Here is a 24,464-nt window from a genome sequence, read left to right as displayed (position 1 = left end):
TGTGGGCTCGGCATCTTCAGCTTGAGGTATGTGTAGTTGGGGATGGCCATGAACTTCGCGTAGCATGGTCGTCCCAAGATGCCATGGAAGGTTTCGGGGAACCCTACTACCTCGAAGGTGAGGGTCTCAGTCCTATAATTGGACTAATCCCCAAAGGTAACAGGCAGATTGATCTGTCCGAGTGGCATGGCCTGCTTTCTAGGGATGATGCTGTGGAAAGGCGCTCGGACTAGGCGGAGGTGCGTTCGGTCGATGCCCATTATGTTGAGCGTCTTTGCGTACATGATGTTGAGGCCGCTGCCTCCGTCTATCAGAACTTTGGTGAGGCGCTTTGGGCCGACGATCGGGTCGACGACAAGCGGATACCTTCCCGAATGTGGGATAACGTCCGGATGGTCGATCCGATCGAAGGTTATGGCGGACTTCGACCATCGGAGAAAGAAAGGTGTGGCCGGTTGGGCCCTATAGACTTGGTAGTGTGTGACCTTCTGACGACGTTTGGAGCCATAGGTCATTGATCCTCCGAAGATCATGAGGCAGTCGTCTAGCGTTGGAAAGCCATCGTCCTTCTCCTCGGTGTCGTCGACAGTGGGGGTGGGTTCCTTCCTCTGCCCCCCTTGTTGGTGCTTCCGGCCAAGAACTTTCGCATGAGGCCACAGTCCTTGAGCAGATGCTTTACGGGGAAGGCGTGGTTTGGGCATAGCCCCTTGAGCATTTTCTCGAAGTGGTTTGGAGCGCCCTCCGTGGGCTTCTGACCACCCTTGCAGTCAGCAGCAGCCATGAGTGGGTCCTCGTGCCGTTGCTTCTTGTTTTTCCTTTTATGAAATAATTGGAGGTGCCTTCGCCGGCACTCTCGTCCCGCCTTGCCTTGCCCTTGAGGCGATCAAAGATTGTTTCGACCGCCTCTTCTCCCGAGGCGTGGCTGGTGGCGATGTTTAGGAGCTCCTTGGTGGTCCACGGGCCCTTGCGTCCTAGCTTGTGAACTAAAGACTCGTAGGTTGTCTCGGACAGGAAGGCTCCTATCATGTCGGTGTCGGCGATGTTAGGGAGCTCGCTGCACTGTCGGGAGAAGTGCCGGATGTACCCACGGAGGGTTTCGCCAACCTTCTAGCGATAGTTCTTGAGGTCCTAGGGGTTCCCAAGATGTTTGTACATGCCCTAGAAGTTCCCCACAAAGATCCCCCTTAGGTCCGCCCAACCCAGAATGGCGTCGGACGGAAGGTGCTCCAACCACGCTCGTGCCGAATCAGCAAGGAACCGTGGAAGGTTGCAGATAATGAAGTTGTCATTATCCGCACCACCGGCTTAACAGGCAAGCCGATAGTCTTCAAGCCAAAGTCTAGGGTTTGTCTCCCCGAAGTACTTAGGGATGTTGGTAGGTGGTCGATACCTTGGTGAGAACGCAGCGTTGAGGATGTGACGGTCGAAGGCCTGAGGGCCTGGTAGGCCGGGGCTTGGGCTCCGATCCTCGCCGCTGTCGTAGCGTCCGCCGCATCGAGGATGATAGTCGTGGCGGGCTCCTTCCCTTGGGTCACCGTAGGCACGTCTACGGGCGTCGAGGGTGCTGCATGCGTCGTGGTTGTGGCCGAGACGTTGATGCACCGGGATTGCAGTGCGCTGCCCGTCGCCTTGCGGTGCCTGGTGGACCGACGCGTCCCTAGCGAGACACACCAAGGGGGTACGCTGGCTGGCGTTAGGCTCGTGTCACCAAGACATCGAGCTCTCCGCCTGCTGTGCTGCCGCATGCTCAAGTAGCGTGTGAATCTCGCGGTGGACCCGGTGATCCTCGGGCGTCGCGGCCTCTGGAAGGCCATGAAGCAGGGCCATCGCGACTGTGATGTTCTGGCTCGCACGAGCAAAGCGGGGAAGGGTTTCATCATCAACGATGATCCTTTGGTTCACGTCGCGGGCCACGGCGTGTGCGTGCCCTCCATCTCCGCGGCGCCTAATCTCCTCATCGATCTTCTCGTACTCCCGAACAAGCTGCTGTCCGGCTTCGTCTATTTCCTGCTTTTGGGCTTTCAGCTGCTCCACCCCTACATGAGGTGGGGCCACTGCTTCCCCTTTGGCTCCGTCGCCGAGGTTGCCTGCCAGGGTGACCTCCTCCTCGGAGGCGTTTTCGACGTGTCCCTCGGGGGTTTGCGCTATGAAGCATTCCCAGGAGGGATGATGGCTCCCCCTACCAGAGTCAGAACCAGAGTTTGACCCCAGGCCTTCTGCGAGGAGGCCGTGGAGGGATTCAGTGATGCTTTTGATCATCCCCACGAACTCATTATTTGCGAGAAACGGGATCGCACGCTGGGCCACAAGGTGGCTTACAGTCGCCACGGCGTTGTGGAGACCGAACATAAACGCCATCGAGGCGCATCGAGTGGAGCATTCCAGAGAGAGGGTGATGCGACGTGGGGCCTCCCTGGATGGCTGGGGTCCAAGGGAGATGCCGGGCTGGCCCTCAAGCCTCTGGTAGCTGAAGTTGGTGGAGGGGAGAGACTGGACGGCTGCATGGGCCAGCGCCAACTCTCCTCCCAGTGTGACAATGAAGTCTAGGTCACCGAAACACACGTGTGCACTCGGGACCCAGCTAATTACATGGTTAGCCATCCAAGACCTGTTTTGGAATGCACAAAGGTCCCCTACCTGGCGCGCCAACTGTCGGTGTTTTGAACAAACACCGGCTAGTAAATTTATGATTACTGCGTGTTAGGCCCGGATGGTGCACTAAAGGACACGAGATTTATACTGGTTTGGGCGGAACATCCCTACGTCTAGTTTGCTGCTGCTGCTCATGTTATTAGTACCAAAAATGGTTCGTAGTAGGGGTACAAACGGTCAAGAGAGGGACGAGTCCCAAGTCTCTGATGGAATGATAAAAAAGGTCACCGAGAGCTTAGTCGCTGCTCAGTTGTGTGTGAAGCGTTGTGTGTTCAACTTGTCTATGAAGAGTCTTTTTTCTAGTGAGGGGCCCTGCCCTCCCTTTTATAGACCAAGGGGGGAGCAGGGGTTACAGATGGGAGAAAAACCAGAAGCCAAGAAGCCCCTTCGAAGGTATTGGGCCCTCCTTTTCCTTTGAGCCAGCCTTGCTGACACGGCCAGACGGTATCAGGGATTGACACATTCGTTGGGTGCCCGTGTCCTGGTGACGCCATGCCCTTACCTGGATCAGCAAGTGTCCCGTCCCGCCCCTCCGGGCGGCGTGTCGGACAAGGGTGTTGACCTGTGGCCCTGTGGGGAGCGGGCGACGCGGTGACAACACGTCCGTTACTGTAGAGGGCGCGAGTCTCTTTCTAGACCGTAGTGATTGTCGTATGTCTGTGTCAGGTTCTGTGTCTAAGGGCTGAAGGCGGCGCCTACAACACTATTCGGACTCTGCAATATTGGAATGGTCTAAAGCGTCCATCCCGTCGTACCCTGGCGGTACTTTTCCTGCTGCGGCGCAGGGCATGGTCCATGGTGCTGCGTTTGACTTGAATGTCATGTCGTACCCTGTGCCCATCCTTATGAAGACGCATGGTGTACTTGTTGGGCGAGGCGGCGCCAGCCCTCGGCTGTCGGGCGAGGCGGAGCCCACCCTCGGTCGTCGGGCGAGGCGGAGCCGGTCCTCAGCCATTAGGCGGGGTAGAGCCTGTCCTCAGACGTCGGGCGAGGCGGAGCCCGTCCTCGGTTGCCGGGATAGGCGGAGCCAGCCCTCGGGGGTCGGATGAGGCGAAGCCAGCCCTTGGGGGTCAGACGAGGCGGAGCCAGCCCTAGGGGGTCGAACGAGGCGGAGCCAGCCCTCGGGGGTCAGGCGAGGCGGAGCCAGCCCTTGGGGGTCGGGCGAGGCGGAACCAATCTTCCGTCGTTCGGGCAAGAAGCGTAGTAGCATTCTTGTCTGACCGAAAGCGTCAACGTTCGATGGTTATTAGTCCCACCTCATTAAGTACCCCGGTATTGGGTCCCCGACAGGGTGTTCAGATACTAATAAAAAAATAAATTACATAGTCCGTCGGTACTCTATGAGATGAATTTTTTAAGCCTAATTAATCCGTCATTAGCACATGTTTACTGTAGCACCACATTGTCAAATCATGGACTAATTAGGCTTAAAAGATTCGTCTCGCAAATTAGTCGTAAACTTTGCAATTAGTTTCGTAATTAGCCTATATTTAATGCCCCATGCATGTGTCTAAACATTCAATAGGACAACTATTAAAATTTAAGAGGGGCAACCAAACACCACATAATTATGACCTGTTCTTAGTCAGCATGGGCCCATTGGTACGATGTACTAAATGATCCAGGATGACCTACATGTCATGCTGTTCCTATAGGTTACCTCAAGGTCCAAGTTTTGGACGTTGACAAACTTCTTGATCTAGCTGCATGATGGTAGTATGCGCATATGCCCGTGCAGCTTAAAGCAATAACTGAGGGTCTTTGACGGCCGAGCAATTGTGTCATCCAAAGAAGGAAGCAGACCATCATGTTCTTATCGAGTCGCACTGACAAGGACTTCAGATGGTTGAGACATGAGATGGCAGAAAAGAACTCATGGATATTGTTTAGGTTGGATATTGAGAAATGTGGCTAACACTAGAGTGTTTATAGTGACTTGCTGTTTGATCACTTAAAACAATCTATAAATACTTAAGATAAAAAATTTGCCTGACCAAATAGAACTACAATATAGAAATACTTAAGTATTTCTAGACTGTTTTAAGTGATCAAATAACAAGTCATTGTAAAAAATCTAGAATTAGCCACATTTCTCAATATCCAAGTCATGGTAAAAATTAAAATTTATCAATTTCCATATCTACGTCCGCGCCACGCAAGCAGCCACGTCAACGATACGTAGAAAATAACCCTAAACCTTGGCGCCGAGACGTGTAAGCTCGGCGCCAATTGTTACGGCGCCGAGGTCAGGATCTATTTTTTGAAAGGATGCTGCCAGAAGCGTATTTGTAAAAATCTTTCAAAAAAGGAGAGCTGAAAAACAAAAAAAAAAATCGGCTCCAGCAGGGGCTGCATGGTACAACAACGACTACTTGAGCACGAATTTGATTCCATTCACGTATCGAGTGTTGGCTCGGTCTTCACGTTTATCATTCATATGATCCTCCAGCTCAATTGGATGATACCACTGTGGAACAGGAACTGGCCATATGTTTATTGGTCTCTGGCCATCTTCAATAACAACGGCCTTCAAACCATATGCCCTTAAATACGTAGTGTTTTTTGTCTCGAAATATTCCAGGATTCAGCGGAGACCTTCACGATACAGGTATACGGTTCCTATTTTCTTATTCAATCCAACGAAGTTCATGCCAATATAATTACCATAGACATCAACAAGGGGCCCTCCGATACCAGCCTTAGTGACTTCACATGTGGAGTAAGAAAGTTTACTACAGTCAAGACTGTCTGTATCAGCAGTTAGTATCCCACTTGTAGCCATTAATGTGCCTGATTCGAAGATCCGCCCAACAGCTAATACCTCCGTATCTATTCTCTCATCAAGTTCGAGAGGAATTGTATGTTTAAGATTCACAGGATAGCAAGCGCGGCAATTCTTGACACTGACTAGAGCAACATTGTAATGTAAACTGTAATGTAGCAATGTCCCATCCACACGTTGTTTGTTTGGGAGCAACACCTCAATCCTCAAGCCTTCAGCAATCTTATTGTGATCATAAGGATCCTTAACCAAGCTCGCTGAAGTCAGAATACTTGGACATTTATCATAGAAGTCAACGAAAACTCCTGTGCATGCAAAAAACCTTGTCTTGCCATTGACAGAAGCAAGTGCCACAACGCTTCTGAGATATTTCAGAAGAAACTCTTTTCCTGATACAAGTCCAGACACCTTCCGGATAGACATCACCAAAAGTATCTTCAAAGGTATTGACCAAAATCCAGCCACTATTGACCATACTCCTTGATGGAATGGGATAACCCAAAGAGTGTTGATCCTGAAATTGTTCCTTGTCAACACAATCATATGCCTTAGGATGGAAGCACCGCTCCCCACTTATAGTCTCAAACCAACCGTTCATGCCAACATAGCGAAATGCCATCCTTTGCATGGATGTCGACTGTTCAAGAGCTATTCTTGGTGGCAAAAAAATGAAGTGGTTCATACCAACAAAGCTTCCATCAAAATAAAAAAATGCCGCCCCTAACCAATTCTCAGAGCATTTATCCACATCAGAGAACACAAGACATTTTTTATCTTCATATGAAAGCAACCCAGTTCCAGTTGTAACCATTAAATTCCCAGAGAGATCGTGCCCTATAGCAGCTACGTTCTCCTTGTGAGGCATGAATTCCATTCCATGATTCAGACGCACACAATAAACATCAAGGGAGGAGTTCACTTTGACAACAGCAAGCTGACGGTCAGAATCATGTTCTTCGAGATGTCCTGTGACAACATTGCCTTCGCAGTGTACTTCAGTCTTATTTTCCAAACGGTAGAACCGTAAAGCCCGAACCAAACTTCCTGATGTCACAAACTTTGTGGCATTGCTGCGGCATTCTATGGCTATGGCAGAGAATTGATGTCTTGTGCGTCCACTGGTCAAAACAATTAAGACGACACTTCTTGACAAATTTGATGCAACTTCTTCATTCAGCTGACTCCAAATACCTTGATTGTTACTAGCAGGTAAGTCACGACCGCAGGTTCTTTTATTCTTGTTTGAGAATTGTGTGATATCATCAGCACCCCTCTTACTTGCTAACATCTTTCCAAGACTTGGTCCGGCGTAGGGGCGTCCGACGTGGGTAGCAGGCACGGGGACGTCCGATGCAAGGGCAAGGGGGAGCCGATGTCCGGAGCAGGTCGGACCCCCACGGCGAAGTAGAACGTCCAGGAGGTGAAGAGGCGCGGAGGGAGGAGATCGAGCTGGCGGCGTGGAGGCAAGGAAGGCCGGCGGCGCGCAGACGAGATGCGGCGAGGTGGTGGCACGCCACGGGTGGTCGGGACACGGGACGGTCGTTGCGGGCTCTGGTGGAGACCTGCCTACTTCTTGTATACCGTGGGAAGGTGGAGGATGGGGCGGATGGGGGATGGAGGAGGCTGCTGTGAAACCCTAGCTACTCTACCATGGCTTTGAGCGAGACCGCGAGAGAAAAACTTGGCTGGCATGTAACGTGTCTCGAAATTAACTACCAGGGTTTGATTTGAACAGCCGTAACCAGGAGAACCTAGAACCGGATGATGCAGGTTCCAATTTTGCACGCACCGTGTCCTTCTCAGATTTCAGTTGGTGCCTTTTTTTTTCCTGGTTATCCACAGGACTACAGGAAATCAGTGGCTACCAGCGAACCCTGGTTACAACTTCATAGATCAACTATTAATAATTGTAAGCACAATACATTACTACAATTTCTTTCAGACTCAAATTGCTTCATTATTCACAAGGCTGAGGCATCTCGGTCTGATTTATTTATGGCCAAGAGCAAGGTCTCTGTTCTCCTTGTTATAAACACGAATAATTGTGAATGCAGAACAAATATCCATTACAATGCTGATTGTGTGATTTCTTTGACGCAGGGATAACATGTACGTTATGGACAATGACAATGCGATGTAAGCTAAAATCAAAAAACATGAGTTCCAGCTGCCGCCCCAATGATAACAGCAATGGTAGCGAGGATAGCCTGTTATACCAAGTAATTCTCATCAGAATCGCTTAAGTTTCAAAATTACAGTTAACAAATGACTCAGATAAGTGATCGAATGCAGAGTTACATCTATAGAATTGCGATAGCTTTTGGCAATACCAAGAGAATAGACAAGCATTCTTTTCTTTCAATAATGCACCCTCTGGAAGTGCTCCCTTTCTGTCTCATAATTCATAGATGAGCTCTAGCTATACAAATAAGTTAGAACTCTCAAAAGTCTCAATGCATGAATCACAAACTAACAGTTCCATCAAGCATTTTAGTGACCAAGAGCCGGAATAAAGTTCATTGAGTATGACATAGCAGTCACCATAACAAGATATTCAAGATGATTGAAGTATCTATTTTTTTCTTAGGTGATCATATGGCTACAAACTTTTTTCTAGCAACTTGATCTAGCAATCTCAAAGTAAAGCTAAATATTTTTCTTCTTCTTCTTGGAGCCTAGTGTCAACAAGAATGGACAACGGTCCAAATTTACTATTAACATCAGATTTAAGGCTCACTCTCGGTCGATTCACAGTTTACTTCTAGTCATGCACAGATAAAGGAAGTAGAAGTTGAGCAAGCATAGAAATGAGTTTATTTACTAGTACCATCTGATGGTATTGATGATGGACCACATGACACATGAGTTGTGTAATACAAGTTGTTTACTCACCGCTACTGTGCATGCGACATAGCCCGGTTTCTCCCTGTAATCAACTCTGGAACACCACAGCAGAAGGGCTCCAATGTACCAGGGAATGGCACCAAGAAAGAAACCGATTATGAACCTTGAAGGGGAGGAGTTTATCATTAGAAGAGTAGTAAATAAAAGGAAGGAAACAAAGCTAAAGCAGCAGCACTGCTGTACCATGAATTCTGCCCAAGTATCAAACTGAATGACAATGTTGTTTGACACATATGAATGAAACTGTTATGAAAAGAGAAAGAAAGATTGTGCGACGATGATGACTTACAGGAACCAGCCAAAACCAATGCCGCAACAGGGAAGTCGATCATGGCTGTGTCCCCGCACACCTGCTTCGTAATCTCGAGCTGAAAGCAGAGCAAACTGAGCAAGGTAAACAACAACATGGAATTTGGATGTAAGCATACACGGAATGCATTGATAAGCAGAGCAGGCACTATACATTGCAGATAGTGGGCACTAGGACAAGAAGGGTTTGACAGTTACTCTAAAACTGGAATTTGGATGTAAGCATACACGGAGTACTAGCGAACTACGGAGCCGTCGCTCTAAAACTGAATTGGATTAATATCCTGGTAAAAACAAGGTAAATTAAACCCACTATAATTTCCTTTGGTTCCAGCAAATCTGGTCCCAATTTGCGCAAGAGAGTCGCCGAATAGGGGCAGACAGTTGAGATCAAACGACGCCTAGAAACTTTTTTTTTTAACGAACAACGCCTAGAGGCTAGAAACTTGATCTTGATCCAGCAGTTTTTTAAAATGGTACGCCTAGAAACTGAATTGGGGTAGTATTCGAGAAAGGAAATCGCACATCGCAGCAACGTTACCGGGAACGGACTGGTAGCCGCCGCGGTGGTGGGCGGAGAGGCCCGGCGGCGGGGCGGGCTGTGGAAAGCCCACGGGCGGCGGGCGCGGGGGAGGGTAGCTGGGCGGCCCCTGGAAGGTGCCGTATACGCCTCCCTGGTGGGGCTTGGAGCTGTCGGCCTCCTCCCCGCTCATCCTGCTGGGCTGCTGCGCGGCCGCACTCCGACCTCTCCTCTCTCCCGGAGGCCGGAGCACGCAAGTTTGGTGGTCTGGTAGCCCGACAGCGCCACACTAGGAGGGATGACAGTGGCCGCTTCCTATCGTCGCCGGTTCGTAAATAACTGTTATTTTTTTTTCAAGAAAAAAATATTATTTTGACTAAAAATTACGAGCCACAACAGAAGGAATGGGCCGAGCTGAAGCCTGGAGGAGGAAGAGGCTAGCTGTCGTCATGGCCCATGTGCATCCGATGCACACCACGTGGACCCCCTCGGATCGACCGGCTTGGCCGATTCGGCCCCCGCCTAACCGTTCCACATGCCGTTACGTCGCAAAGGCACACTGTTTGTTACGAGAATATGCCAAAAAAGCGAAATAATCGATTGCTGACAATAATGGAGCATAACAATAATTAATTGATTAATACGGAGTACTCTCTCCGTTTTAAAATAAGTGATGTTTTATGTTTATTTAAACCATTACAAGTTTGACCAAAGTTATAGAAAGAACATTAATATTTATAACACCAAACAGGTAGAATATAAAAATATATATCATGATAAATTTAATAATACTTTTTTGATATTATAAATATTAATATTGTTTTATATAAATCTGGTTAGAAATAATTTAACTTAGAAAAAACTATAAAATCACCTAAAGAGGGATTACTGCCCTCTCCTAGTCGTGGCTCGTGGGTTTATTATAAGCGAAGGAACTCACCACAGGCCCACAACCAGTGGCTGAATAACGCCGCGAGACGTGGATGATCCGATCGCATTCGCAGCCGCGGCGTCGGCATCGGCAGGCACGTGACGACACACCAGGCCTGCCGCGTGCGGCCCGTGTGCCCGTGTGTACCACTTGCCCTGACACCTGCGCAGCTTCTTCTTCTTCTGTTGGGCCTGTGCCTGGCCCGTTGGCTGGTCGGCATGTCGCGTTAGCTTCTCAACTTCACCCCCTGTCGCTGTCAGAAATCAATTTCTACTACTACTAGTCCTCGCCGTCCCCGCCCGGCTGGCCGGCCGTCGTGGTGCGGTGGTGGTGGTCTGGTAGTGGTAGGGCTCCCCTCCTTCCAGAGCAGTGTCACACCACGACCCGTCAGACCGCCACTTGCCAACCAACGCCTTTCTTCTTGGCCTCCGGGAGCGGGAGCGGGGAATGGACGCCGCCGAGCTGCCCATCGTCTACCACATCGGCCTGGTGCTGGCCGCGCTCTGGGCCGCCGCCGCCATCGGCTTCCGCGGCTCCCTCCTCTACCTCGTCGCCTTCCTCTACCTCTACATGGTGGGTACTTGCTGCTACTACTTCCTGCCCCCCTCACGTACTCTGTACTCATTAAATCACTAAAGATTTGCCCCCTTTTGTTGCCTAAGAAAGAACAGCACCCGCCTGCCTTTCGTACCGCATCATACTATTCCAGTATATGTTGCCTTTTTCAGCAGGGTTCGTACTTTGTACTTCGTCGGTTTCTGTAATTTCCCTCGCTTTCTCTGATGAAACTTGTTTCTGTCATCAAATTCTTTCACCTTCTCTGATGCAGCAGCCCGTGCCACCAAAAGGGCAATTTGCCACCTCATTCTGCACTCTGCTTTGTATCTATTCTGGGTGCTATGGTTTTATAGATCATTTACCAGTTAGCCATGAAATCCAGAGACCTCGCAGCAGCTAGAAAGCTTGTTGCATGCTATCATTGCTTGACTAATTAGCATGACACATCATACGCTGCAAAAGTTACTCCACACAACACCCACTTAATCGAATCAAATTCATTGGGACCAAGTCTATCTCCTGGCTAGGTTGTATAGTTATTTTTCCAAAACTGCGGTGTACTGATCCTATGCCCCCAAGATAAATACATGGCTTCCAAGGGATAACTTTCTCAAGCAATTAGTAGCTATTCTACTTTGGCACAGTATAAGAAGGTTGATGACATGTGAGAGTGATATTACATGAATGATTGAATGCTTCTGCCTTTTAAGGATTTATTGTATCGTATCGTGATTTCAAGACCATCAAATGCTACAAAGTAATTTCCTTCATCTTTATGACCTCCTATACTAATTTTTATGGACTAATTTCAATTCATTAAGAACCAATCAAGTGATGTAAAATATTTCAAATGATTTAGCTGAGGCACCTTGGCACTGTATCAGAAATTTTCCCGTTTTTATTCTATGTTATGGAATGAAATTTCCCTTCTCTTCATCAACACCAACTCCAAGCTGGTTCAGTATTTTTAGACCATACTGCTTCTTTTTCCCTGTTTAACTTCCTCATCTTTTCATGACACTTACTGTAATTTTAGATTCTCATCCCAACTTCTACCTTTCTGCATACATTGTTTTCCAAGTCTTGTATATCGTGATCCTAGTTGTTTGCTTGAACATGTGTGATACCAGAATACCAGATAATCAGGAGAAATTAAGTTACAATAATGCTCCTTGTAGGTAAATGCTCGCTGTGCAGTGAGACTGCGGAAGAGGATACAACATGAGGAGATGAAATCTGCCTATCAGCGAAGGGTATACACCTTATTTTTCTGTGATCCACAGTTGTTGCGCTTTTTAAATATTGCACGGATAAGTATTGTTGACTAGGCTGGAAATTTCATTTTCTCCTTTTTATTTCCTTTTTTATGACTGTTCCTGCCTGTGTAAATGCATCTCATATTGTTTCATGTTTAGCTCCTCTCTGATGCAGAATCAGTACGCTGGTTAAACTATGCAATCAACAAGATGTGGCCTGTCTGTATGGAGAAGATCGTTTCACAACTTCTACGACCCATCATACCATGGTTCTTGGATAAGTTCAAACCTTGGACAGTTGTATGGTTTCCTTCTTTTATCTTGATTTTCTGATTCATATTCTCTATTTTGTGGCATTTTACCTTGAACTGCTTCTTTAACAATGATTTCCTATGACAGTCACATTTTAGTTTCGTTAAGTAGGCATTTCCATCCATCGATTTTCTGTAGCTTACTTGATATTGTTATTCTGCAGAGCAAAGCAGGTATTCAGGAGCTTTACATGGGCAGGAATCCACCAATCTTTACCTCCATGAGAGTTCTACCTGAGACATCAGATGATGACCATTTGGTAGGTACCACTTTTGTTTGATCTGAATATTTCCTTTACTTCTATGGGCAATTGACAATAATCTGTGTTTATTTTAATGCTTTTATACAGGTTCTTGAGCTGGGAATGAATTTCCTTTCTGGTGAAGATATGAGTGCTGTACTTGCTATGCAGCTGCACAAGAGTGTGGGACTTGGAATGACTGCAAAGATGCATTTAACTAGCATGCATGTCGAGGGAAAGGCAAGTTAACTAGTAAGCTGAACCATTTTGCCATAGGAGTGATAAACTTGTGACATTCTCATAGAAAATGGATTTTAAAACACCAAATCCACACTTAGGAAGAGTGATGCTTTGGAAAGAGTGTGATTCACATTATGCTGAAAAAAGGAAAAGACTTATGATGCTAACTTTTTCAAGTCCCATGTTATTTTTCTCTGTGCATAAATAAGTGACATAATTTACAAAATGGTTAAAGTTTACAATACCTCTTTATTATTGTCTTGCTTTACATTGTTAAAGTTCTCCATTATCATTGGGGACCGTGCTAAAAATTCGAAATAGGATGCACAGTTTCCCTTACCTTCATGAAGGCAACCACCAACACTCATGAACCAAAAATACACAGTTTCTTGTACAGACTGGTGGCAAGGACCATGTTGTAACTTTACTGTAATCCTAAGGAAATTAATAAAAGTTTTCTGGTCAAAAAAGGGCCTATACATATTCTCCCTTTTTTGTGACAAACAGCAGATCCCACCGATCTTTAACTGTGTCAAGCAATATAAAAATATATATATACGGATTTGTTCTATGGAAAAGCAGATGGTAAAGAAAATTTTAGTTTAAATTTAGAAAACCCTCATTAGACAAAGGAAACAGTTTCTTCCCTACATGTAATGTTTACCTTGTAAAGTTGTACTCAACACAAGAATATGTTTTTGCAGATTTTAGTTGGTGTGAAGTTTGTTCGGAGTTGGCCATTTCTTGGCCGTGTAAGACTATGTTTTGTGGAGCCGCCTTATTTTCAGATGACTGTGAAGCCACTTATTAATCATGGGCTTGATGTCACTGAGTTTCCAGGAATTTCAGGATGGCTGGTGAGATTTTCCTGTATTATAATCTTTTCTTATTGTATAATTGGTGATTCTGTTTCTTACTCATCACTCGGCCTACTGGGTTTCTTTTTCCAGGATAAGTTGATGGATACTGCATTTGGGCAGACATTAGTTGAGGTCAGATTTTTATTACGGAGTACTATTTTTTGTTTGTTTTGCTTTCTTCAAAAGACTTTCAGGGCTTACCTTTGAAGGTTGTCCATGTACCTTTTCCTTACTGAGGTATTTTTTTTCTTCTGGCAGCCCAATATGATAGTCATAAATGTGGAAAAATTTGCATCTACTCCTTCAGGTAGGTAGCAACTTATTTCTGCTTGTGTTTCAGAAATCTTTAAAAAATTACTGTGATTCTGAAATCCTCCTGTGGATGTGCTGTTAAAATTTAGTTATAGACAGTTCTCATATGGTGTACAATATGAACTGAAATATTTAGGTCACTTGCTTTATTAGTGTGTGCTAGGCTGGTAGCAAATGCTAGAATTTGTTATGCCCCAAAGTTAAACGAACTTTATAGTTCTATGAACTATGGCTGCAAAGTTCTATTTTGACTAAAATCATTGAGAGGAATAGTGACTCCCACTTTGTAAATTATGTGATGATAAACTTTCAGTTCCCTTCTGTTATCTTCTCTACGGTACCAATTTCTTTTCATTCTGCAGAAAATAACTGGTTCAGCATTGAGGAGAGGCCTCCTATTGCATATGTGAAACTTGAGATTTTAGAAGGAACTGACATGAAGCCATCTGATATAAACGGTGAGGATGAATTGTGCAGCTTCTGTGTTACTCTTCATCGGTGTAACACATTTGATGATCTAATGCACAGGACTAGCGGACCCTTATGTGAAAGGTCGTCTGGGTCCTTTCAAATTCCAAACACAGATACAGAGGAAAACATTGTCCCCTAAGTGGTTTGAAGAATTTAAAATACCAATCACATCGTGGGAGGCAACAAATGAACTTGTCATGGAAGTTCGTGATAAGGACCCCATGTTTGATGACTCGCTTGGGTATGTTCTGTTTTCTAAGCTCATGTTGATAAATGATGCCTTGATAAGGAAATCTATAGGATAATGCTTCTACTGTCTTATTAGCACATTGCTGTGATTCGATTGGCTTTTGTTGAAGAGGACAATCTAGCACCTCCTGTCATTTTATAGTGATCTGACCAAACAACAACAACAACAACAACAACATCAACAAAGCCTTTTAGTCCCAAGCAAGTTGGGGTAGGCTAGAGTTGAAACCCAACATGAGCCCCTAGTCACGGTTCAGGCACTATAGTGATCTGACCAATTTGGTATTATTTGGAAATGAAATAAACATACATCTCACGCTGTTTTATTTACAGACAATGTACCATTAATTTACATGAGCTGAGAGGTGGACAAAGACACGACAAATGGATGTCACTGAATAATGTCAAGAAAGGAAGGATTCACTTGGCAATAACAGTTGAAGATATATGTGAGGTCAGTGGCAAACATTATGTCTATTTTCTTTTATTCAACACCATTTTAGTGGCCTTCGGTGAGGTAGCAGGGTTATACCAAAACGGCATGTTCAAACCTGAAATGTAGAAGGGCTCTGCTGGACTCAATTCTTGTTGTTGTTTTTTCGAAATGGCGGCAAGAGCACTCAAGTCTAGTTGTATCTGCAGGACCAAAATAGATCAAGTTTGGATGAATCATTGAAGCAAGCGGATACTGAAGTACCAGTATCAACATCTGTTTATAGCAAAGTGGATTCTGGTGAACTTCCTGAAGAAAAGAAAGTCTTAATGGATGAAGTGGAGCACATAAACATTGATGGACAAGAACAACCTGGAGGTTTATATGTACATCGCCCTGGCACTGGGGTTCCAAGGACATGGGAATCCCGGAAAGGACGAGCACGAAACCCAGACACACAGATTCACCAAGAGGTTGACAAGTCAAGGGAAATCCCGACACCAAAAGGCAGTGGACAAGGGGGTCTATTTAATGTAGGCTCCTTTTTCAGGAGAAATTCAAGGAAGGGGAGCTCAAAAAATCTTGATCCCAGCCTTCCTGCAACTCCGGGTTCTCAGAGTGTGACAGAGCTTGATCCAAAGCTCCCTCAAACTCCACGTCCCAACCTGAAGGAGCTGGGCGAGAAGCGGACATCGATAAAGATTGTAGTGAATGAAGAAGCAAGCCCGGCAGACAAGGTGGGAGATGCAGAGAACTCAGGAGAAGATGTGGCAAAGGTGATAGAGAAAAATGCAGGTGAACCAGGCAGATCACTGACAAGCACATTGAGCAGGAAGTTTTCCAGAAAGAGAGCAGATGATAGGCTATCAGATATCCCGGAGCAGATTCAACCTCATGGATCTGAGTCGGTGAGTGAAGGTCCTATTCTTGTTAGAGGTGAGCCAATGATAGCAGAAGGCCATCCGACAGCGGAACATGGCAATGGAGGTGGCACCGAGCTAGATGCGGCAGGAGCAAAGGTTGCTACCCATGCCTCATAAAGGATTGGGACTTAAGATCAGCAGTTTTTGTTCTTGTAATCATGCTGGTAGATTTGGTTTGCGCATGCGGCCCTATTTGCTGTTTATAGACTCATGGTGGTGAAGAACGTCAGATAGTAGACTTGTTTCGTTGTCCATAGTTGCTAAGGATAACCATTTAGAAATGGGTGTAACATATAGTATCAAAGAGCAGCGTGCTGTGCAGTGATATACGATCATGTTGATAAGTTGGCTCTTTGAGATTTTGTTCACTTCTGTAAAGAAACATAAATTCCATATACACAATAATGTAAATCGTAATTTTTGTTGCGCTCTTTCCTCTGCACGGAATATTTTGTCCAATTATTGTCATGCAATATTGGACTCTAATATTGTTGAAAGCATCTAGGCCTCTAGTTGGGTTTTGGTGATTAATACAATACGAGATTACTATGACTAACGTGTGTTTTATAGAGGCAATTAAGTAAGGTCATGATAATGGCAATTGATTGGGTAATCATGGTTGTTATGCCCCTACGATGTAAATCGTTTCAGTTTTCAAAGGATGAATGACAAGGTTAAGGATGGACTAGTTCTAAGTGTCGTTTGATGTTGAAGAGACACTTAGAGTAGTTTATGACTTTGTTTTTCCTTTGGCCGTACTATTAAGGGGAGTATGGACTAGTAGCTTGACCTAGTAGCTTGACCTAGATGAGTCTAGTGGGTTAGGTGTGGTGCATACTTGTCAAATCTAGCACTAAGTAGCCCAGGAGTAGCCCTAAGATCAATTAGAGCAAACTTCATTCACATATGATTTCGAATTGGAAGTGAATGGGGGGTCAAATGTTGACCGGACGCTGGCTGTAGAGTCCGGTCAGTTCATTTGATCAAGGAGAATTCGTCTGGTTGCGACCGAACGTTGAGTGAAAAGTGATCGGACGATGGGTGCCAGAGTCCGATCAACTCCAATAAGGTTCCAGAGAGGGAAAATCCTGATCGGACGCGTCCGGTCAGTGTTGACCGGACGCTGGTCAGGTTCCGGTTACTGACCGGACGTTGAAAAACAAAGTGACCAGACTCTGGGTGCCAGCGTTCGGTCAACATTAGTAAGGTTTCAGAGAGCAATTTTCGTGACCAGACGTGTCCGGTCAGTGCTGACCGGACGTAGGTCAGAGTCCGATCACAACTTAACAGCTTTGTGGCAGGGATAACTGACCGGAGCGTCTGGTCACCCCGCAGAGTGCTGACTCAACCTTCTAACGGTTCGTTTTGAATGAGGGAGTATAAATACTTCCTCTATTCATCCAAGAGAGGTTTCTTGCCCATTTGTTCAGCTGAGAAACACCCTTGAGAGTGCTTAGGAGAGCAAGAGTCTAGTGAGGTGATTGGGATTTGAGAATCCAAGATTAAGACCTCATTAGTGCAAGAAAAGTAGCAAGTGTGCATCCACCCTTCTCATTAGGCTTGTTGTGGTCAAGTGAGAGTTCGTGCTTGTTACTCTTGGTGATCGCCATCACCTAGACGTCTTGGTGGTGATCGGGGGTTTGGTGATCATCTGGCCGAGCTTGTAGATGACCCAACTCAAGTTGTGAGCGATTTTGGCGATTCACCGTGATGGAGTGTCGAAGAATCAGCGCGTAGAGAGCACTTGATCCTTGCGCGGATCAAGGGAGAGCTACACCCTTGTATGGGTGCTCTAACGAGGACTAGTGGAGAGTGGCGACTCTCCGATACCTCGGCAAAACATCGCCGTGTTCCTTCTCCTCTCTTTACTTTAAGCATTTATATTTAAGCAATTCATTTCTTGTCTTTACATTCTTAGAATTGTCATGCCAGAGTGGGATTGAAACTTAGGGTGCAAAACTTTTGTGCGGTAGATCAATAGAATCACTTTCTAGGTATAAGGGGTGAAATGGGATAAGTGTAGGGTTTAATTATTGCAAAGAATTTTAGAATTAGCCCAATTCACCCCCTCTTGGGCATCTTGATCCTTTCAATTGATATCAGAGCATCATGCTCACGAATTTAGGCTTAACCGCCTAGAGAAAGATGTCTCACGGGGATGGACCCCCTCCTATCTTTGAGGGAGATGATTTTCCTTATTGGAAAATCCGCATGGAGGCTTATTTAGAAGCCTTAGATGTTGGAATACTTAGAGCCGCCTCACAAGGCTTTTCAAAACCTAAGGATCCCATCAACCTTCAGGGCGATGAAGTAAATTACGAAAATGAAATACAAAGGCTAGAAACATCATTATTAGAGGCCTTTGCAAAGATGTGTTTAATCGTGTGTGGAACCATAAGGACGCCCATGCACTATGGTCGGACATTTGTGCGCTCTATGAGAAAACAAAGAGTGAGCATGAGGAACGCTATCATCTTGTCATGAAAAAGCTTAATTCTTTTCGAGATGCTTCCTAAAGAAAGTACAAATGAAATATACTCACACTTAAATGTTCTTGTAGAGGAAATCAGTGGGCTTGGACTTACACAAATACAACCATCCGATGTTGTAAGAAAGATCTTGAGTGTCCTCCCCATTGACAAATATGGGCATATTATGACCGTGCTTTATCAAGGTGATCTTTCCACCGCTACACCAACTCAAATCTTGGAAAAGATCAACGCACATGAGATGTATATGCATATCACACCACAAGATGGCTCATCTTCTACCAAAAAGAAAGACTTGGCATTCAAGGCTAGCCAAGAGAAGGGCAAAGCACGAGTTGAATATGAGAGCTCAAGTGATGATGAAATTGATGATGCAAGTCTTGCTCTCATGGTGAGAAGAACCATCAAGATGCTAAAGAAGCTCAACAAGAACGGTGTTAAGTTTGATGGCAAGAAAAAGAAATTATTCACTAGCAATAGAAGGAAGCCAATCTCAGAGATGGATTGCTATAATTATGGAGAACTTCATCATCTCGCACATCAATGCCCCAAGTCCAAGAAAGACAAGTACAAGAAGAAATACAAGGGCAAAAAAGATGACTCAAGCAATGAAGATGATGATGAGAAAAAGAAAAACAAGCCATACAAGAAGAAAGATGGCAAGAAGAAGGATTTCCACAAGAAGAAGAAAAATGGCAAGGCATATATCGTCGGCGATTGGCTCACGGATATTGATTCATCAAGTTGCTCATCCGATGATAATAGTGAAAATGAGAAGGTGGCCGCTATTGTAATTGACTCTTCATCATCTTCACCAACACCACCGCCATCATCCTCTACACACCTATGCCTTATGGCCAAGGGTGAACGAAAGGTATCAAATGATGATGAAAGTAGTGGTGATGAACATGCTAGCAATGATGATAGTAATAGTGATGATGAATTTAAATCACCTTCATATGATGATCTTATTAAATTGCTAAATCAATACACTAAGATCATTAGAAAGTCAAGAGCTAAGAATGAAAAGCTAGAACTTAAGAATGACTCTCTTTTAGCTAAATATGACAGCCAAAAAAGCTAGTGTTGAGCTTAGAGAAGCAAATGACGCTATCTCATCCAAACTCAAGGAGCTCAAATCTTCTAAGAAAGAGCTTAAAGAAAAACATGACAAACTTGAGGGGATACATAATAAACTCATCACTAGCTACAATATGCTAAAAGAAGAGTATATGTAGCACCCGGTTTTAAAGACAAAACCAGATAATACTATATGTGAGCTCAGGAAGTCAAATCTCACATATAGCCACAAATAAGGGTAATATCAAAAGACAATACTTATTACATAACGTATTAGTAAAAGAAAAGTACCCTCAGAGTAAAGACAGCGGAAAGTTGACTCCGATCTTCAGGCAAAGACTTCAAATTCATAGGGATGACTGACTGGTTGACCACAAGCCTAACTCCTCCAAACCAGTAATCTGGTACCCATTCGGGATTTTTATCCAATGTATAGAAAAGTAAAACAAGCGTAAGTACATATCGTACTTAACAATTATATCATGGGGTTCATGAGGCTCAAAAAGGCTGACACTGGTTTACTGCGATTAGCTTTAATAGATCATCTTTTTAAGTAGTTGGGTAGCAAAGGATTTATCATTCCCATAAACACATGATCGGGTAAACATAAATAATGTATAGCATAAACAATTAATCATTAGTACCATTATCCATTAGTGATCATCTCTATTCCATAAGGGTCCAAGGCCGCTTGTGTCCATGCGCACGGCTGTTATAACAGTTTTATACTCTGCAGAGTTTGTACACGTTCACTGTGAGTTGTGATTTACCCTTTCACCTGAGGTAGCTATTCTCTTGACCCACTTCCAAGGAAGGTCGGCAGGGTTCACTATAAAACCTTTCAAAGAATTCATCTAACAAGTTAGGGCCACCAGGCGTATGTGGCCCATCTCTAGGAGTGGCATGCGTGGGCATCGTAGCACGATACACACTTCCTAGCAGCAAAGGAAACATACCCTGCGCCTGAAAGGTAACCACTAACAAGCTAGAAAAAGATTCTCATACTGAGCTAAAGCTAGAGCCATATGGCCCTCACAGCTGTACTATAAGTCTCGGATGATCGCTTACAGATAAGTCCTTAGGGAGAGGAATCTAAAGCATATAAACACTCCAGCCCCCTGTTTCCATGTTACTAAAAAGTCATGTTTTAATATTTATTGCATATATCATTAGTCAAGTTACAAGATCATGGTTTTGATTAAGCACTAGCAAAAACTATCCCATGCAACATCCCAATGGTATCAAGGTACAAGTTATCAAATATCTAGGATATCCTATTTGGCAACAAGGTAGACACATGCAATATGAATTTAGTGATTAAATGTGAATAGGTAACAAGGATAATCCCATGCTATACTTGCCTTACACACCGATCCTTTGGTAAGCTTTAATTCTTAATGTCCTTCTTCTTCTTCTTAGATCACCACGTGTATCTCACCGACTGGACAATCGTAGAACACCACACAAACATCCATACACATACATGCATAGCATACAATTGCATCTATATTAGAACAGTACACCAATCATATAAAAATAAGTAGAAGAGATTGAAACGCGATTCTACGCATCACTACGATCACACAGTCGCGAGAGGCACGCTAATCGAAGCTACGGTTGAAAAGTTACAACTACCGAAAGATTTGCTTAACACGTGGAAAAGAAACTATAGGCTTCGTTTATGTTAACTATATGAATTCATATACAAAAGATATTTTATAAATAATATAGATTAAATTAAGTCAATTTTAGATTTAAATTATAAAACAAAAGTAAAACAAATCATATTTTATGTATAAAACCCAGTTGCATAATTATTAATCAAGATATGATTTAAACTATGATTTTTACAAAATAGTAATATAGTAAACAGCATTACTAATGCGTAGATCTCGACGTTATGAAACAAACGCAACTTGAACGGACTATTTCGGAGTTGAAACGAATAAGTTATGATTTAAACAAGTTTTACTTTGGTTAAATAATATATTAAATCTACTCATGAATTTCAAGTGTTGAAAATATGCCTAACAGTTGTATAAACATGTAGATAACGTAAATACGATCCTAACGCAATTTGAATGGATCAAATCGGACTAAACGCAAAAGTTACGTATGAAATAAGGTTCAATGGCATTTCTGTGAATATTTGAACTCATTTTTGAATTAAAACAATTAAAAATCTGAATTTAAATGTATTTTGGACTGGGCATACTATTTCTGGAAAACGCAGGGTCTAAAGTGAATAAAATCAGGACTGATATGCATTTATTTTGAACTAATTTGGATTGCGGGTTTATTCACTAAAAACCGAGGGGCTAATCTGCAAAATGTGCAAGGCTTGACTGCAGTTGACTCGGCTGCTGACCAGACAGCCACGTGGCATTGCGTGAGTGGTGCGGTTCACCACATGGCGTGGTGGATGCGGTGACAGGGCGCCGTTGACTGAGTCCGTGGGTCTACAGTGGACCGGTTACACAATGATTTGGCAGATCTAATCCTGACCGTCCGTGCAAGATCCGATGATGTTGGTGAGTCCAGGTGATTGTCCGACGCTGCTCCTCATCTTCGGCGAGGGCGCCATGGTCAACGGCGACCGATGCTTATGGGCACGGCGTTCTAGGATGCCAACTACAGAAATGGGGGCACCAGGAGGTGGAGAAGCTCACCGCGATGCTTCTAGAGGTGGTTGCGGCGTCCGAGAGGGCTCCGAAGCGGGTCATCGACAGCGGCCACGATCTAGAGAGAGAAGTGACATGCGGTTGAGGTTGAATCCGAGGAATTGAAGGTCAAAACACGAAATCGACAATACCTACGGCACCGGTGGGTCACGGCGGAGCTCCTGGACACGTCGGCATCGAGTTTTGTGCTCGGGAGGAGGAGTTAGCCGGCGATGGTGAGATGTTGGACGCGAGCAGAGGAATGGGGAGAAGACGGGGGCTCGGCTGGAGCTTTATAGGCGGGTGGGCGTGGCATACAAGGAAAGGGAAACAGGGTGCGCGGGCGAGATAGGGCGCTTGCCTTGCATACGGGCGCCGACGGCTGTGACTTGCCGTGGAAGCTGCGCCATTGACGGGCAGAGAAAGGAAAGGGGCATCGGGCAAGAAGGAAAGGAAGAAGGCAGGAGCGGCTGACGGATGGGGCCAAGTCACAGCGAGAGGGAAAGGGGAGAGAGCGGCGGGTGTGTGCGGTGCGCGCTGACGAGTGGGTCCCACGGCGCAGTGAGAGAGCGAACGGCTCATGCGGGTGAGCGTAGACACGCGGTGAAGGGCCAGGGTGCTGGGCCGCGTGGGTGAGTGCGGGTGAAGCCGAGGCGGGCCGCGGCTGAGCTGGGCCACGCGGTGAGTCATGTGGAGTAGGCCAGCGCGGGAGGAAAGGAAGAAAGGCTGGGCGCTGGAAAAGGAGAAGGGAGGGAAGTGCGGCTGGGTCGCCAGCAGCGGGCTGAGGCAGAGAAGAGAAGAGAAGAGGTGGGCCGGCCAAATCCTGTGCTGGGCTGAGAAGGGAAGGAAAGAAGGGATATTTTTCAAATAAAAATCCTTTTCTATTTCTGAATTCTATTTCTTTTCTTAATTCAAAACCATTTCAAATATAAACCAAATCAAGCATAAATATGATTTTAATATACTTTCTAATTCCAACATAGATGAACCAATTTTTAGTAAGTTTCCAAAAATAACTTTTTAAGTTCTTACATTTTCCAATTCCTTTTCTTTTTCAAATCTTCCAATTCTAAGCTAAATTCAAATCCAATTCGAGTATGGTTTCAAAAATACTTTCCCATTCAATAAAAATGGACAATTCTATTAGGCTTTCCAAGATAAACTTTACAACTTTTAAAAATACTTTTATTTTCTAATTTTCTTTTCTTTCTTTTCTTTTATTTCAAAGCCATTTTCAAACTCTTTTCAAAAACATTCCAAATTACTTTGGAGTTTGGGTCACACCATTCATCACAATAAATAAAATGCAACAGCATGTATACTCACACATGTTACTATCTTATGATGTATTTTAATTTAATGAAAAGATTTATTTCCTATATTTCATGTGCACAAAAATTCATAAATAAATCATTTGAACTCTATTTCAAAAGGGGCTAATTTTAGGGTGTTACAATTCTACCCCCCTTAAGATGAATCTCGTCCTCGAGATTCGGAAGACGTCGACTAAGATATGGGAATACTCCATCCTTGGATTCTTCTTTACTTCCTCGTGTAGTTCCATCGTCTTGCGTTGATAAAGATCCATATTACTTTGCACACCTGTTGCCTTTACTCCAAGTAATTTGCCTAGCTAATTCCAAAACTTTGACAGGTACCTTAAACAACTCTCAGGTAACCCTAATCACTAGGCTATAATTCTCTTTTCTCATATGTTCACCATCCAACAAAGCTTCCTTATCTTCTTGGTCCAAAAGATGATCTACCAACAATCTTTAAAACATTAATGATCCTGGTGAAGTTGCTTGAACTGGGAATACAACTCTTAATCCTTTGTGTCATCCAAACCTTCTTAGCACAATTCTCCATTGCTAAGGGCATCGGCCATGACTTCGCTTCTTGAAGTGATAGCACTTTTCTAAGTCCTAATCAATCTCATTCCAACGAGGTTATCACAAGCTCAAAGACTAACTTGGTGAAGGTATCCTATATATTCTTGTGATCCTCCTAGATATTACGTTTACCTTCAAGAAGATGGTACTTCCATACATCGCAATGGATAACTCTAGATAACAGGTTAGTTCAACTCACACTTATAAGAACACATCCTACACCTTCACAAGATGCATTATTATAGATACAAAGCTCTTGTTCTGATCTGACAAAGCTAATACCTAGATTTTATGTCAACCTCTTCTTGGATTTCTTCAAATATTTGGCTGAGATCTCTTGATCCAAACTAACTTAAAAGCTTCTCCAGTAGCTCTACCAAAATCTTGATG

At 44.6% G+C, this 24,464-nt stretch overlaps 2 protein-coding genes across 3 annotated transcripts; one reads left to right on the top strand and one right to left on the bottom strand.

Moving 5' to 3' along the window:
* Nucleotides 1-7,378: 7,378 nt before the first annotated feature.
* Nucleotides 7,379-9,468, bottom strand: LOC136461647 (large ribosomal subunit protein eL20z-like). The gene is made up of 4 exons (XM_066460936.1): nucleotides 9,189-9,468; nucleotides 8,628-8,706; nucleotides 8,327-8,441; nucleotides 7,379-7,641 (listed from the first exon to the last, which is right to left on the bottom strand). The coding sequence occupies exons 1-4, from the start codon at nucleotides 9,358-9,360 to the stop codon at nucleotides 7,582-7,584; spliced, it is 426 nt and encodes a 141-aa protein (XP_066317033.1). The 5' UTR covers nucleotides 9,361-9,468; the 3' UTR covers nucleotides 7,379-7,581.
* Nucleotides 9,469-10,177: 709 nt separating this feature from the next.
* Nucleotides 10,178-16,384, top strand: LOC136461646 (C2 domain-containing protein At1g53590-like). Of its 2 annotated transcripts, none has more exons than XM_066460934.1 (12): nucleotides 10,178-10,671; nucleotides 11,835-11,909; nucleotides 12,072-12,212; nucleotides 12,388-12,483; nucleotides 12,574-12,705; nucleotides 13,410-13,562; nucleotides 13,656-13,697; nucleotides 13,824-13,872; nucleotides 14,240-14,335; nucleotides 14,406-14,589; nucleotides 14,931-15,051; nucleotides 15,240-16,384. In XM_066460934.1, the coding sequence occupies exons 1-12, from the start codon at nucleotides 10,546-10,548 to the stop codon at nucleotides 16,068-16,070; spliced, it is 2,046 nt and encodes a 681-aa protein (XP_066317031.1). In that variant the 5' UTR covers nucleotides 10,178-10,545; the 3' UTR covers nucleotides 16,071-16,384. The 2 variants fall into 2 exon arrangements, with proteins under 2 accessions (XP_066317031.1, XP_066317032.1); XM_066460935.1 differs by having other exon boundaries at nucleotides 10,619-10,671; nucleotides 12,088-12,212.
* The last annotated feature ends 8,080 nt before the right edge of the window (nucleotides 16,385-24,464 follow it).

Source organism: Miscanthus floridulus, chromosome 6 (assembly GCF_019320115.1).
Source record: "Miscanthus floridulus cultivar M001 chromosome 6, ASM1932011v1, whole genome shotgun sequence".
In the NCBI taxonomy this organism is placed as follows: domain Eukaryota; kingdom Viridiplantae; phylum Streptophyta; class Magnoliopsida; order Poales; family Poaceae; genus Miscanthus; species Miscanthus floridulus.
This window is presented reverse-complemented; position numbering and strand designations above follow the sequence as displayed.